General features: G+C 40.3%; 1 protein-coding gene and 1 long non-coding RNA gene across 4 annotated transcripts in view; one reads left to right on the forward strand and one right to left on the reverse strand.

Annotated features, from left to right (window-relative positions):
- The window catches only part of LOC138355475 (uncharacterized), a 406,464-nt gene that overhangs the window by 373,997 nt on the left and 15,265 nt on the right, over positions 1 to 17,202 (reverse strand). The gene's annotated exons all lie outside the window — the stretch shown is intronic.
- On the forward strand, positions 468 to 16,314 carry LOC138355473 (uncharacterized). The gene is made up of 5 exons (XM_069310588.1): positions 468 to 626; positions 11,707 to 11,905; positions 12,148 to 12,277; positions 13,381 to 13,537; positions 14,833 to 16,314. Exons 2-4 carry the CDS (start codon positions 11,762 to 11,764, stop codon positions 13,521 to 13,523), a joined length of 417 nt encoding a protein of 138 aa, XP_069166689.1. The 5' UTR covers positions 468 to 626; positions 11,707 to 11,761; the 3' UTR covers positions 13,524 to 13,537; positions 14,833 to 16,314.

The raw sequence follows: 17,202 nt of genomic DNA on the forward strand, positions 1-17,202 counted from the left end.
TTAGTCTACTGTCAGCAATAAATCAAGTATAAGAAAAAAAAACGAACCTAAAACATAACATACGAATTAAAGTAACTGCAGAAGGCCTATTGCCCTATACGAGGCAGCACCTATTTATAACCACCCAGTCCCACTAATATACATGTCCCTGTCCATTATATCCATTAACCTATCTACACATTATTTGTTATTTCAGCCATGTTACTGCAAGTGCCTCGGAACCAGAGTTGTAAATGCCAAGACAGTACTATACTTTAATTCAATATACTGTACAACTAATCCCTAGAAATATCAGGAGCGTGGGGTGATCTTTTTCTCTCCTAACCCTTTTCACCACCGCTCACGGGACGGGTATGAGGTGAGAGAGAGAAATTGAACATTTAATCTCTCATAAGCCACCGCCAGCTTCCTGTGCCCATCGAGGCCACTAGAAATGGTGGATGGACCTCAGGTTGTAATTCGTCCTCGCCCACCAGAGGCAGTTGCCAGACAGTGAGTTTGTCGACATCTTTAGGCGACTTCTGACACCCTGCGCAGTCCCCGAGTCGAGTTGGTGCGTCGAACTCCTTCATTCCCGCGCTCTCCAAGTCTTCTCTTCTTCCTCGCGAGCTTCAAGAACTCAGGAGGTAAGATAACAATATCATGGATGTATATATACTCATAGAGGCGTACCCTGCTTCTCGGAGTATATACACCGAGTTTACTTTAGTCCTGAATAATGTTCGGGAATAAAGTACACTTGCTGGCGGATCAGTACGCTAGTGTCACGGCCTTATTACCCACGTGCACTTGATAGGCTTTAACGACAATATCACAGTCGTTTCATAAGAACATAATAAGGAAAATTGCGAAAGGTATATTGGCCCATAAGGGAATGTCTAAAGGGTAAGTGCATAATAATTTAGGTTTTAAACAAGGAGTTGTAATGTGTACTTTCCAGCAAGCTCGACTATTGTTGAAGATCCGAAGAGCTTTGTCTGGTGAGACAGATTTGAGGGATGTGTTAGCAGACTAAGGTAAGTAGAATTTATTCATGCAGTATATGTGCAAACTGCGCTTTTGACTTTAGCACAGCGTTCACTGTCATATCCAGAGAAAAAGTCACTTGATAAGTGTCCAGGACGAAACGAAATGTCGCTTTCATTATAGTATCATTTTGGCACTTGGCCAATATATACTGGCCTCACAAAGGTCCACCACTGGACCTCTTGAACCACAAAACTTAACTTGAACTAGATATTTGCAAAGAGGTCAGAGACTGAATTAAGAGGATTAAGCTATTATGACAGGTTAAAGGCAGGCAATCTAAAACCCTCGACAAAAGAAAAACAAAGGGAGGTGGGGATATGACACAGACGATATAGAAGTGGGGGGCAAGAGACAAGACGGGCCAGAGCAATATCGTTAAACTGAGCGAAATTTGGACAAGACATAGATATACGCTGGAAATACAAATGCGTAGAAGAAACATAAGAATATATTCATACTTTATATTGTAAATAACAATCATCCTGAAATAATAGGTAGTTATACTTTAAATAACCATCACATTCGTATCACCTCCACCTCACTGCCACCACCGTCTACGACTTGCCACCACCCCACTAGCACCTACGCATCGCCACCACCCCACTAGCACCTACGCATCGCCACCACCCCACTAGCACCTACGCATCGCCACCACCCCACTAGCACCTACGCATCGCCACCACCCCACTAACACCTATGCATTACTACCTCTATGATGCTTGACACTTGTCGTATGGCGTATACGACACCTTGCGTGTATAGTAGCCACACTAGTTGACTACTATACACACCAGGTGTCAATTATACACACCAAGTGTCAACTATACACGCCAGGTGTCAACTATACACGCTAGGTGTCAACTATACACGCTAGGTGTCAACTATACACGCCAGATGTCAACTATACACGCCAGGTGTCAACTATACACGCCAGGTGGCGACTATACACGCCAGGTGTCGACTATACACGCCAGGTGTCGACTATACACGCCAGGTGTCAACTATACACACCAGGTACCGACTATACACATCATGTGTTGACTACGCAACTTTATGTAAAATAGTGTCATTTCCTTAACATTAAGTACATCACAGATTAATTTGTTATGTACTCTATCGGCCTCCTCTGTATTTTAGTAGTGCTGCATATACATACTCGTATGAATTCATACGTACTCGTATTAATTCATACATACTCGCATGCATATTCAGTATGCCCATTTTTTTCTGCGATGTTCTCTTGTGACTGGATTTTACCATCTCTTTCTTTGTGTACTTTACCAATCCCTCAGAACACCGTAAGTTTCGGTCACGTCGCCTTTTTCCTTTTTATATTTTTAGCGTTGAGGTAAAGTCTTTAGTCTCTCCTTAGTTTTCATTGCTCAGCTCTGGTTCTAGTCTTGTTGCAAACTTCTGTACCTTCTTCTCTTCCGTTTTGCTTTAGAATTAATGGAACGAAGAAGCATGGGAGCTTTGGAATTAAATGGAACGAAGGAGCATGGTATTGGAGGACAAAAATAACGAGTTCCAGTCATAACTGATAATACAAAAACACAATTTGAATAATTCATGGTGTGCATAATATTTCTGGCTGTGCTCATAGTTTATTTCAAATACAGTGTGCGTGATATTACACAATACAGTACAGTATTTTGTATTCCACACGTCACTAGGCTCACTCCTCAGCTCTTGACTATCCGTTCCCTACCCACCCCCACCCAAAGCCCCATTAATCCCCCCTTGCTCTTGTAATTCACCATCCGATCCCCCCGTTTCCCCCCTCACAACCCCCACCATGCAGGCGTCACCTGCCACGACCCCCCCCCCACCACCACCCCCACCACACCATCCAGGAACCTTCCTTATTCGAATTTCAAACTAGTGGTCGTTGATGGCATCAGGTGAAAATACTGTTCCGTCATGTATGTATTATTCGCGACATCATCATCCGTTTCTATATTTGACGCGCAGGATGTGGTTTCAGGTTTCAAGGCCCTAGAACAGGCAAGCAGGGGGTTGAAGACAGGGGCGAGGAGGCAGAAATCTTGAGTTAGGAACTGGAGACGAGGTGAAGAGGGGAGATGAAAGATCGGTGGCCCAACCACCGTGGGTAAGAATTGCAGGTGATGCTGTGGTTTGGTGGTAAGAGTTCTCAGGTTCTCGTAGGATGTGGCCATATCACTAAATGTGGCCTCGATAAGAAAAACTAACGTGTTTGATAACACACTGGCTTCCTGTCCCCCGACACAGTGAATTATGATCTACTTCATTTCGGAAATCAACAGAATGGTGAAACCGAAGTCATATCTATCTCCACAAGCTCTGTGCCTAGAAAACCCAACGATCACAACATAGCCTACGCTGATACGATCCTTACCATTGAGTATACTAACACCAGGAACACATTCAACCATATACCTGACACACGTCATACCCATCTCGCTTAAGAAAACAGATATTACTACACAATGGTTCTTGGGTTGACTTTGTAATTAGATTCGGATACTTTGGCCTTGAGGTTTCACTGTATGGTCATGTTGCAAACAGACTACGCCGTCAATGTTGAGAGGGTCTCAGGGTTCTCAAGGTTGTGGTGAGCTATCTTACTGGGTATGGAACAAATGTCTGAATTGCGAAAAGTTTGTATATTGCATATATATATAAATTAGTTAAGTTTTTAATCATGACACACCTTTGCTTACTCTTATGTCTGAATACTTGGAGTGTTTGACAAAATATAGTCATTACTAATTCGAATATCTCCACAACTAAGTTACTCAACGTAAGGAAGGAACTCTATCTCAGGAGCATCAATGGGCATGTCACCAAAGTCAATACTTTAATTTGAATAGAATAAATAGGTCAAAATTACTTCTGCACAGACGCCCTCAAAGCCTTCTTTATCGAATATTATCACTCAAAATGATAAAGTGGCTAAATCACTCAAATATAGAGGCTAAAACTGAAAGTGAACTTTGCATTTATCAGGTTTACAAGTTTGAAGAAGAGAAAGATCATTGGCGGTTTCCTTCACCATGAAAATCATACATTTCCAAATAACTAACCCTCTTTATCTACCCAAGACGATAGGCCAAGACATACCCAAGCTTCGGCTTGAGGCAACACAATGCCTTAAGCCATAATAATGTTTTGATGGAGAACTCCTTCCAAATCAAATACGGTGGTGGTAGTACTCGTTGTCTCGATTTCCCCTCCGTAAAAAATACTATTGATTACCCTAACTAGAGGCATCAAAACAGCCTAGCGGAGCCGGTACACATTAGTCCCTAAAAGCATCAATATTAAGGGTGTTTTTTTAATTTCCCTAAACCACAATTTCTAGGCAGGGGTCGATTGCGTAAAAAAAATGTAGTTGGTTCAAGAAGAGGACGGGCTGGTGATATCCCTGCACGACCTCACGGTGCAGGGTTACCTCACCTCGTGCAGCTGCTGCACGAGGTGCAGCAGCTGACCTCACAATAAGCGGCGGGGCATAACATACCCTCCTTTCAGTGAATTGCACTAAGTTTCCTGTAGTCCTGGACTATGTCCAGGACTAAAGTATACTTGCTGGTTGATCAGTAAGCTATTGTGGTGGCCTTTATAAGCCTCTAGAGGCTGATAGACCTCAGGCCAAATCATATTTTCTTAAGTGAGAAAAGTATAACCTTGAATTGCCTATCAGCCTTCGGGAAACATAATACACTGACAACTTTATCAAAACTTAATAAATATTAAAACATGCAGTCTACACTAGCTATTGTATATACCACATTACCATGGAAGAGGAGCCACATATCTACGAGTCATCTAGATGTTACCAATACTAAGCTTAATGGTTGCGAACTAGATGTTACTAATACTAAGCTTAGTGGTGGCGTAATAGAGCAACGACGCATGAGGAATGATCGCGTAAGGCGGAGTGCGTCATGCGCTGGGCCTGTACGTCGCCACCTTATACAGCTGGTATCCCATTCCCCGGCATCATCTTCATGTGCCTGTTTATTGTCCACGGTTTTAACACGCCTTAGTGATCTTTGCATTTGAGAATGTAATCTAGGAATGTTTCAGCAAGATGACAATAATTTCCTGTGCCACAGCAGGATGTTCATACACCAACTGCTGCGGACCGAGGCAGTTGTTGCTTGCTCTGCTAATTGTAATGCCTCGCACCGCAGCGCCAAGGCTACACACCAGCATATTTATTAGTTATTCACTGCTGAAAAACTGTTTGGTAACTTGGCTTTCTAAATTAGTACTTTAAAGTTTAATCATGTAATGAAACACACACACGATCAAGATTCTGATGAAGTCCTCCGCATCTCCACACTCCACTGAGTCAGGTGGGACCCATCCAGAAACATTTGGTCTCACAGGAGGCGAGGTTGTGGCAGACAAGTGGCCAAGATACAGCTCTGGGTCTCTGGGTCTTCCCCATGAACCTCAGCTGTAATGGGATTTTTGTGATTTTATAATTTGATCTTTGTGATTCTACTCTGATTCAACAACTCTAATTGAAATTCAATTCTGACTAACCTCGATTGATTCTTAACTTTTATCACATCATCATTAATAGGTGAACTTCATCCAGGAAAATATATCAAAACAAATATTTTTGCATGTATTCTAGTTAATATATGTTCTGCGTATTTGACACAGCTTTAAGACAGACTCTTAAGGGATCCCTTATGGACACATGGCTTAAACGAAGTGTTCCCAACTCCTTACTCTCATATCCCTTCCAAGTACAGTACTGTATAATCATACCGACTTGACACTTTCTCTTCAAAATTACCTTACCATAAAACAAAGTGTGACACATTTCTGACAATCTCCCGTTTTCAACAAAAGAAATAAAGCATAAGAAAGCGACCTACTGATACCTCTGGGAGTGAAAGGGAGAATAATACAAGCGCAACACATTATGTGATAACATAAGGATTTAATGGATCTTCAGAAAAGCCTATTGGCTCATACAAGGTAGCTCCTATTTATATCAACGCAAACGCATTCACATATAACTAACTTATGCTTAAACAGTCCTGCAATCCCACATATGAATGACACGCATCAAGGCCCTTGTGGATTTGTACATATGAATGAGTTTAATGGGAAATATATAGAAGCTGCCGGGTATGGACCAAGAGATCTTCTGCAGTATCCTTTATTCTTATGTTCTTATACATATTATGTTGCACAATTCAACAATCCTGCGGTTTAAGGTAACTAGTCATCCATGCCCTCTCAACAAATTTACAGTATACCAAGTTATATTTGTCATACACAACATAATAATACAAGAAGTTCGACAATACAGTAATTCCCAAGAAAGAATGGCGTCTGGGTCTCCCCAACACCTGTACCGGCATCCGGCTGGTGTACATTTTATCCAATTACTAAACTGGTCGTCTCCGGATACATCTAGAGGCTTAAATAATTCAGGTCCTTTGTTCTATAGAGGAAACACGTGGGGGATCCGTTTGTTATGTGTTGAGTGGCGTCCCCAGGGGCTTGTGGCCTGCTTGAGCAACTCGCGCCATGATATCACTCTCCCCACACACACTCGTACGTCACGGTCACCTCTCTCACACATTTCAACATTGTCAATTACCATAACATGAGGGTTGGAAAGCACTCAGTCTTTCGAAAACAGAAACTAATGAAGTCAGAGATAGCATATTGCATCTATTGTTCCCGTTCTATCCCTTTCGTTCTCTTGTTCAATAATTTTCGACCGCGCCACTAATTCCTGAATGACGAAATAACAAAATATATACAGTATGATATACTTCCTCTCCAGTATACACTGGAGAGGAAGTATGGGACAAAGTATAAATTGAGCATTAGAGAGTAGCTTCTTTGTACACCGTTTTGGCTAGTAGCTCTGAAGGGGCAATTGTATAGAAATTATCCTGTTATGCTCTAAAAAAAAATGCAGGAAGACGTAGGGCAAGTTCAATACATTATGTATTAGTACTTTTGTTCGCCAGGTGTGTGGAGGGTTGCTGGGAATATATAGTGTGGGAGAAAGGGAAAATTTGGACACGGTTGGTGTGTGTGTAATTAGCTAAGTGTAATTACACACACACACGTGTAATTACCTAAGTGTAGTTACAGGATGAGAGCTACGCTCGTGGTGTCCCGTCTACCCAGCACTCTTGTCATATAACGCTTTGAAACTACTGACGGTTTTGGCCTCCACCACCTTCTCGCCTAACTTGGTCCAGCCGTCTACCACTGTTTGCGAAAGTGAATTTTCTTATATTTCTTCGGCATCTTTGTTTAGTTAATTTAAATCTATGACTTCTTGTTCTTGAAGTTCCAGGTCTCAGGTGTGTGTGTGTGTGTGTGTGTGTGAGTGTGTGTGTGAGTGTATGTCAGGGGTCCCTGGAGTGAACATGGTGTACCGAAGGTCCCTGGAGTGAACGGCGGGGTGTGCACTGGAGGTCCCTGGAATGAACATGGTGTACCGGAGGTCCCTGGAGTGAACGGTATGTGTACTGGGGGTCCCTGGAGTGAACAGGAGCGTGCCAAAAGTGAGAAAGTTTCGGTCTGTCCTGGGCCATTATCTAGTCGTGACATAGCAAGGGTGGAGAGGACGTCAGTACAAGGTCAGAGAAGGTGAAGAGTAAGGCGGTGAACTGCCAGAGTAAAGCATGAAAACCAAGCAAACATTAGAACATAAAATCAAGTAAAGCGCCCAACATGAACCTTAGTCCAGGGCTTGGATTCGTCAAGCATTTACGGTGCGTAAATGCTTGATGAATGCGAAACCTGTACATCTTTCTGTACAGAAACCTGTACACTTGCGAAACCTCGGGGCCTGACAGCGGAGTGGACAGCGCTTCGGATTCGTAGTCCTGAGGTTCCGTGTTCGATCCCTAGTGGAGGCGGAAACAAATGGGCATTGTTTCTTTCATCCTGATGCCCCTGTTACCTAGCAGTAAATGGGTACCTGGGAGTTAGACAGCTGCTACGGGCTGCTTCCTGGGGGTGTGTAACAAAAAGGAGGCCTGGTTGAGGGCCGGGCCGCGGGGACGCTAAGCCCCGAAATCATCTCAAGATAACCTAAAGGAACCTTTACATCTTTCCTCAATTATAGTGATTTTTGTTCACATTTATTAACCAGTTTATGATTTCCAAAGCACTTCGAGATTGTTTATAACAATAATCTAGGGTTGAGAAGTTTCGAAGCTCCTAAACTTTTTAATAAATGTAAACAAAAAGGCCATGACTGTTGAAAGATGTACAGGTTTCGTAAGTGGTTGCGTAAATACTTTATGCTTCCTGGCCCAGGATTTGTTTCTGTTGACTCGTGTCTTTCTCAGTACACAGTTAAATACTTTAGTCTTAGCAAGCATGATCTGACCAATTTCTGGACCCTCTGTGCTCTCATTCTATCTCTTCTGTTCCTATCTCCTTGTCTTTATTTTGATTATCTTTGTCTTATTTCGTTTTATTGCTTTTTACGTTTCTCTATCCTTTTCTAATTTGTTTATATGTTATTGTTTTCCTTTCTTCGTGTAGGGAACTACTTCAGTTATCAGCCCTTCAGCAGAACATTGTTATATTCTAATGTTATCTCGGTTTTCATACTCTACCTCTCCACTTGCAGTTCCCTCCTTTCACCTGATCTTCCTTCTGACCTTACACTGACTCCTCCTCCACCTTTGCTACGCCACGACTTAATAAGGCTCCAGGACGGACCGAAACCTCCTCTCTTGCATTTCATGTGAGGGTTGGGTTGTGTGTTTTGCGCCACGCGCTTGTGTTGACACAAGGTTATAAGTATGAACCTCACGGACTTGGCACATGCGCACGAGAGCTACAAGATACACAAATGATTTAACAGATCCAGACACTACTAGCTCAGCCCCTCCCCCCCCCCACCTCCTTGTTTGGTACACCAGCGATCCACTCCCATGGTTGTGCCATGGGAGTGACACATCCCACTCCCCTCAGGCCCCCCTCCAATGGCTACACCAGTGATCCAGACATAACCAGCCCTCCCCACCCCCATGGCTACACCAGTGATCCAGACATAACCAGCCCTCCCCACCCCCATGGCTACACCAGTGATCCAGACATAACCAGCCCTCCCCACCCCCATGGCTACACCAGTGATCCAGACATAACCAGCCCAGCCCCCCTCCCCCCCTATGGCTACACCGGTGTTCCGCTGACAACAAGCTGAGGCTGGTTCGCGGAGCTCATCATCAGTAGGAGGTCCGGAGAACCACCGCCCATGTTAGATGCTTTTAGATGTGTATTAGACGCTTGTTGTTTAATTTTCATTAAATTGTAATTTCCAATTTTCTTACATTTGCTCGAGACATAGGTGTATTTTCTCTTGACGTGGTTCATTCATGATTTGTAAAATACAGTGTACATATTTGTATGACAATACAGTGTGTGTATCTGTATGACAATAGCGTACGTACCTAAATGACAATACATTGTATGTGAATAACAATGGTGTACATATCTTTAAGACAATACAGTGAACGTATCTGTATGATGATACAATGTACGCATCTCTATGACAATATACACATCTTTATGACAAATACGTACAGTGTATGTATCTGTATGATAAATGTACCTATTTGTATGATAATGCAGTGTATGTCTGTGTATGACAATTCAGTACAATGTTTATGACAATTCAGTACAATGTTTATGACAATTCAGTGCACGTGTATGTGTATGACAATGCAGATATAAAAGTATTTGCATGACAATACAGCCTGTGAGGTTTCACTTCCAGCGAGTGAATCACTTGGGGGGGGTGGGAGGGGAAGTCTTATGAGAAAGATGAGCCATTTACCGTGTAGGCTGGAAGACAGAGCAAGCACGCCTTCTTTGTATGACTCCGTGCAAAACAACACTTATTCTTCCTACTACCCAGCTGACCCGTATACACTGCTCTATATAGCATATTTCTTATGAGTTTTTAAGGGCTGGTCTAGCGGATTATGGTATTCAAAGAAGTCAGAGTATAACGACGCCTGCACATGAACAAATTAAATATAAAGCAAAATAAAGGCTATTGAAGGGTACCGCATTTATTAAAAGGGAAGCATTAATTAATAATACCCAAATTGAGAAACAGCAGATGGACAATTCCTTTGATGTTCACATTGACAACAAACTGAATTTGAATTGTTATTTACAAAATATATATAAGTGTTTTAAGCAGAATCTGTAGATCATGAGCAGGGAATTACTACAAGGGGTTCCAGGTAAGAGGGAGCAGATGGTGATGTACTGATTTACTCCTTTTCCAACTACTGGAACACTGGTGGCTGTTATCAGTACTACGGCTTATTCTGTTTTTTTAATAGTATTCCGGTGCCTCCCCATGACACACGGTCTTGGATGTGGGGAACTCCCAGCCACGCGACCCGCAGAGGGTAGAAATCCCTCAGATATTAACATTCCAACACACCTGAACAAGTGACTGTTTCATTACACTGTACTTATTACCTTCCGTCTTATACATACAGAGCAAATAATTGTATGAATACACTGTTCACGTGATAGAGAAGTTGTGGGGGGGGGGGGAGATGATGAATGATTTACCATGAACTGCAATTAACAGGTAGCGTTTTTTAACGTTATGGTAACCAACGTTATAATTGTAACCTACTATGAGAAGTAACGGCTCACAAGTATCTATATTTACGAATCAATTCGATTTAATACTAAAACTCAACGTTGTGAATACGCTCTCAAATGAACTGAACAAGGTATCAATAACGAGATAGATTTAGCCACACATATTAACCATTACAGAGCGCAATTGCTCCAGCCGTATGGGAAATTAAAGAACTATGGTTTAGTGTTAGGCTATCACAAACCAAACATGGCTAGTTCACTAAAAAGAAGTTGACTAATAAAAGAAGTAGACTGTGTGAGAAAGCAGCTGTGATGCTCTGAGAACAGAGAAGCCGGAGAGATGTTATGATAGTCTTCGTGCAAGATGGCTGACAATTTGTTCAAATTCTTCCAAAAAAGAAATTGAAAGATAACTTCAGCATTGGACAGGAAGAAATGTCAAAATAACCTAACAGAAATGGAGTAACTGCAGAAAATCGGCGAAGAAAAACACAACAAGTTAAATTTAGTAACAATTAATTCCGGTTTCTAAAATAGGAAGCTTGTACTTTGCTTGTCGAGGTCCCAGGTGACTATCCTGCCCCTCCCCCCTCCCCAGGATGTCTTCCCACAACATGTGCCCAGCTCCCGGGTACCTATTTAACGGCTAGGTGAAAAAGAGGCATCAGGTGAAAGAAAACATAGACAACCGTTTCTATCCTGCACGAGGATTGAACCCGGGTGCCTCACTTCTGAGCCGAGAATGTAGACCATTGTGCTATGGAAGCGCATTAGGAGATGAGTGATGGTACGGTATTAGTATGTAATAGACACTCCACCTTTAGGAGTTATAATGGGCTGTAAAGGGATATATGCTGTACTAGAGAAAAAACACCTCTAGTGATCTTTGGAAAAGCCTGACGAAGTTTGCATATATTAATGACTAATGTATATTTATTAATATTAATGAGTAATTTTAGTTGACAGACCTTTACTTATTTTACTGATGTACAATATTGTACTATACAATGATTTGTATTAATGTATTTTTAATATTATATAATGTACTTTCATCAACAGAAGTAGCAGTGACTTCTAGAGCAACAGCAGCAACAGTTGAAGGTCATCCTTGAAAATGGTGCCGCAGTGGACAAGTGTGGTGGTGGTGGTGCTAGCACTAGTGTCCGTGACCTCTGCCATTAAGTGTTACCAGTGTAGCAACTGTGGTACCTCTGTTGGAAACGTTCAGGGATGTAATCCTGAATACGATGTCTGCATGGTCAGTACTAGTGCATCACTTTACATACTAATCCCATGATTTAACAGGGCAAATGGGAAGGATACCATTGACAAGCCACCGGCTTCCTGTCCCCGTCGAGACCACTAAAGGTAGTGACCCTCGGGTAAATTTACATAAAGTGGACATGGGAAAGTAACAAATGTCTTCACCACAACAATCAAATCAACTGCATAGTAATTGTATAATGTCACGTGTTCTAATATTTATTATCAATATTTCAGAAACTTGACCTTCCTGGCCGGATAGAAAAGGCTTGTGGACGCAGTAACGCGTGCGGTTTGAGAACCTTTGACCGGGATGCCACCATTGCCTTAAACACCATCAGGACCTATCTTGGTAGTGTGGATACAGGTAAGATTATTAACAGTTGTTCATTAGTACAAAGACCATAAATTAAGCAAACTCGAATTTGTGGCAAAGAAACCATAATGGTAAATACTTTTTCTGTATTGCTGTTTGAACTACAGATTCTATAATGTCTATGCCTAACATCGTTAAGAATCACCTTTTTATTGCGTATCATTGTTATATCTCTCTCTTGGACATATGTTACCGTACTTTTCATTTAGTATTAAGTGTTTACCCCGTCATACATATAAATAATTATTATCTAAATTATTCTGTTTAACCCGAAACGCTTTGCGTAGTAGTGGCTTCATGTTTATGTGTAACCGCTGTGCCTACAGATGTCCTTTTGTCTTCCTTGTACACACATTCTTATGACTAAAGTATTAATATTATTATTATTTTATCGCACTTTCAGTATAAAGGAAGCAGGTGATATAACTCTTAAAAACTGAAATTTCCTTTTGATATTTTTTAGGAACAATTGTATGAATAATTTATTGCATCTTTACACATGGATTAGTTTGCTGTTGACGGTTATAGTAAATCTCATTGACGACTAAAACTTTCGAAAACATCATTTGCGTTACATCTTTTGAGTACAGATAAGTCATCCATATTAACTAATTAATGGCAATGTCAAGACTTTAATACAAGACTTTAACAGTAAAATTGTCATTATTTATGTAATTAATATTGCACATTTAAAACTCTATATGTCCCCCTGCCTTCATGTAAGATCTATGCCCCCTGCCTTCATGTAAGATCTATGCCCCCTGCCTTCATGTAAGATCTATGCCCCCTGCCTTCATGTAAGATCTATGCCCCCTGCCTTCATGTAAGATCTATGCCCCCTGCCTTCATGTAAGATATATACCCCCTGCCTTCATGTAAGATCTATGCCCCCTGCCTTCATGTAAGATCTATGCCCCCTGCCTTCATGTAAAATCTATGCCCCCCTGCCTTCATGTAAGATCTATGCCCCCTGCCTTCATGCATAAATTATTAACAATAATTCTTGAGCAATAGTCACAATGTAGTTGAGTACCAGACGCTCAACTCTATATATTGCAACAATTCTTATACCTAATTACCATCAATCATCGCAGGTATTCAAATTCCGGACGACAACGCGCTGGCGAAGATGATAAAGTGTTGTGATGATGATCTATGTAACTCTGCCGTGAGCAAGCTCATAAACCCTCTCCTCCTCCTCCTCGTGCCTCTCATCATGTACTCCTTGCAGTACTAAGAGTACATCTAGAGGTAAAACATTACAAAGATTGTATTGCATTATTTTTGTCAGGGGCACGCTACCCACTTGCTAGCGTAGGGGGGCAGTATTTAGCTAACACTTTGTTTTTACAAGCCTACCCTTGTTTTCTTGTTATAAATGGTAAACACGAGGATCGTTATTAGATTTTTTTTGTTTTTGAAGATGATGTATTTAAGGATTATATAAATAAATGTCCATTTGCATTTCAATTAAAGCAGTGTTAAGGAATAAAATAAGATACTACTTAATGTGGGAGGGGAGGGGGCGGTGGAGACAAATACCGAACTATATTAGGTTATAATTATTAAACGGGTTGAATTATTGATGCGATGATTATTTATTGACTAATTTTTTTTATGATAGACCTATCCTTCTTCACAATACAAAACCACCACATGGAAGCCATAAGAGTTAACATATGGAAATACACTGAAACCATAGTAAGCAGTGAAATAGGCAGAAACAAAAACTGGGAAAATGAACTCTTCTATAGAGAGTTCAAAGCATCTTTTCCTGGAACATTTCAGTTTGCTTACCCAGTCACTTGCCATAGTTAGTGATGGATCTAAATCCGTGGCTGGCGTGGAATTTTGGGTTGTTGTTCCCCCCCCCAGACACAACACATAAATCATATCTCTTTAGTATCATCGCACATGATATAGACATCCTCAAGTAAGTAGGACAAGAGGACATGGGTGCACGCTGCAAACACAAAGGAATCGAAGAAATGCAAGGGAAATACTTGTGAACTGTGCGGGTCGTAAACAAGTGGAATGCACTGAAAGACAACGTCGTGGAAGCCACTTCTTATCTTCAACTTTGAAGGCCAGAATCGGGAAAGAACTCGAACAGCAGTAAACTTAAACAAATAAAAATCAGGTGCATCAGTGCTAGTCGATGGGTATGAAGCGCTATACCTGATTCCCCCCGCAGTTACTGTTATAAAAGTACGCTATACACCTCATTTCCATGTAGCCTAGTACAATACAGTGGCTACGTAATACCTTATACACAGGGCGCCTACCTATAGACCCACCTGCACAAATAACCCCCACATACCACCATACTTTCCACCATACACTCCTCATTCTCCTCTCGCTGCCCAGCTTGCACAATACTCTATATACACAGAGTAGAATCTTAGTTTTATAAATTTTATGTTCGTATTAATAGATCGTCTATTAATAGATCGTGTGTTCATAGCGTGGGTGTATTAATAGCTCGTGTGTATTTCACAAATCCTTATTAACATTATCATTCTTAAAACAATTAATTGATTTTGCAGAACCAAGGTGTGCCCAGGTGATTAACTGCTGCGATACAAACTCTTGCAAGGTTGAAGCTGCTCACGCCTTCATTTCTTCTCTTAATAATTCATATTAGATTTCGAAACTGTCTGGTCACCCAATTCCAGGAGTGATTAAAGGTTTTACTATACTATCATTTATAGGGAATTGCAGAAATTATATAAGACTGCATATGGGAAAATGCGTACTTTTAAGCGTATTTAAAGTCATTGCTGGAGAAATAATAGTCTTTTTTATTATTATTAAGCGTATCATAAAGGTTAAGACTTGATTCTTTTACTGATTTTCAATACTGTATTCCAAATTTAATAAAGTGCTTGTACGAAACTATGATGAGCAATTTGTTCATGAAGTATGGGATTTAAACAAATATATATAATGTAAGTAAATACTTTTATGTTATTTTTGTATAGCACAATGAGCCATTTCATAGAGTTCTATTGTAGCAAATATTATGTATATCTAGAAAACTATATAACTAGCTTCCAAATTAATGTATTAACCTGTACATATAATAAAAAAGTGTATTATAAAATAACTGAATAGAGAGTTTTGTGCCTATTGTCAAGCTTACAGCAGCAATTACTTTCTAACATACAAGTTTGTACCTCCATTAACCACTTAATGGTAAGAGATGTTGTTAGTGCTGTAATCTGGTAAGCGATGATGTCAATGTTATAATTACTGTATTTTCCACCTAGAGATGTCACAGGATAGACTGTGTACTTGGTGAGCTTCATGTGGGTTCAACCAGTTAATGTGCCGTTGGTTGCATCATTCCTCTATTCTCTAAACCAAATTTATCGAAGTACACCAGAAATATTTTCCTTTGAAGAATATAGTAAAAGGTGTACATCAATTCTTGACAAATTGTAGCAGTTTAGTTGATTGTTTGTTAATTAAAATTTCAAATAATTTCTAGCGCGGAACTGGCAAGCAAATTTACCCATTTTTTTAGTATAAATAACTCAGTGCATATGACCGCAGAAAGTGTTTATAAACAATTTGTAGAAGAACGGTTTACAAACCACCTATTACAAGCTGTTGCTTGCATTGTTCATTCGCATTCTTTGAAAGGTCATCATGAACCATTAGACACCCAGCCCACAAATCTGAAAATAAAAGAACTGGCGACATTTCGGCCCGTTGTCGATCACTACACGACTTGATAATGGTCTTCCTTTATCTTCAGATGTATGGGTTAGGTGTTTAATTTTCAGCCACATTAGTGTGACTGTCTGCCATGAACAACAATCATCTGGACTAAGTTTGTGCTGGTTCCTCTTCTAACCTAATGTTATCATAAATTGCCAGTTAGAGTTTAAGTGTGATAATTTAGTCCTTCAAGACAAAGATGCTCCTGACACAGCAATGTGTATAAAATTATTTCAAAATTTATACTAATTTCTTATTGTAATTCTCATGTCTGTGTTTCAAAAGCATTTAAATATTAAATTCTATGTATTTGTTTGATTCTCCTAGTTGAAACAGCTGACCAGCTATTATTAAAGGTGGGCGTGTTATTCAGTGCTAGTGGACTACTGCTGTTCACTGTTTAACTCCTGTTGTCGAAGGCAAAAAGCCTAACACTGGGTTATCAAGGTATCCCTTTAGCCTCAGCCAAATACTGACCATCTCCAGGATGCAACCCACAAAGGTTTACTAAATTCCGAGTACCAATTTACAGCTAGGTGAGGGAGCAGCATCAGGTGAAGGAAACGTGCCCAACCATTTCTGTCCTGTCCAAATTTTAACCTAGATCCCTCGATTATTAGTAAAGGTCGAAGACCACCGTATAATAATAATTATATTATTATAATAATAATAATTATATATATATATATATATATATAATATATAAATAATATATACTGTATATAAAATGCACACATTTGAAGCATAATACAGTGAAGTTTTCGAAGGTACATAATGTAAATTATATAAAGCCACTAATAATTTCATTATTAGCTTGTATTTCATGCACAAATAGGTGAGTATACACACGCGCACACACACACACACACACCTCACGTGATGAGCTAGAAACCTCAATATCGCAAAGATTTTTTTATTGATAGAAGAGATCCCTCAACCTCAATGATAATATGGGGTTCAGATGTTATATTAAAACGTATTTCAACCTCTCGCCAATTAAATAATTGCTGCAGTTAAATCTAATGCTTCAGTATTTTAGAATTCCTGAGTCTTTCCCCCCCCCCTTGTGTAGCAAGCCAGAACACCATAAAATATACTGCAATAATCAGTAAGTTTGCTTCATAAATTGTGGAGGAAATTACCTGTCCTACCTTTAGGTTACCCTTATGTAGTTTTGAGGATAAATGTTTTAT

The sequence above is a fragment of the Procambarus clarkii genome, chromosome 67, assembly GCF_040958095.1.
Source record: "Procambarus clarkii isolate CNS0578487 chromosome 67, FALCON_Pclarkii_2.0, whole genome shotgun sequence".
NCBI lineage: Eukaryota > Metazoa > Arthropoda > Malacostraca > Decapoda > Cambaridae > Procambarus > Procambarus clarkii.

Coding starts and splice junctions, on each gene's coding strand:
- LOC138355473 (XM_069310588.1), top strand. CDS start 11,762: ATGGTGCCGCAGTGGACAAGTGTGGTGGTGGTGGTGCTAGCACTAGTG. Junction 11,906..12,147: donor CTGAATACGATGTCTGCATG/GTCAGTACTAGT, acceptor TCAATATTTCAG/AAACTTGACCTTCCTGGCCG. Junction 12,278..13,380: donor TCTTGGTAGTGTGGATACAG/GTAAGATTATTA, acceptor CAATCATCGCAG/GTATTCAAATTCCGGACGAC.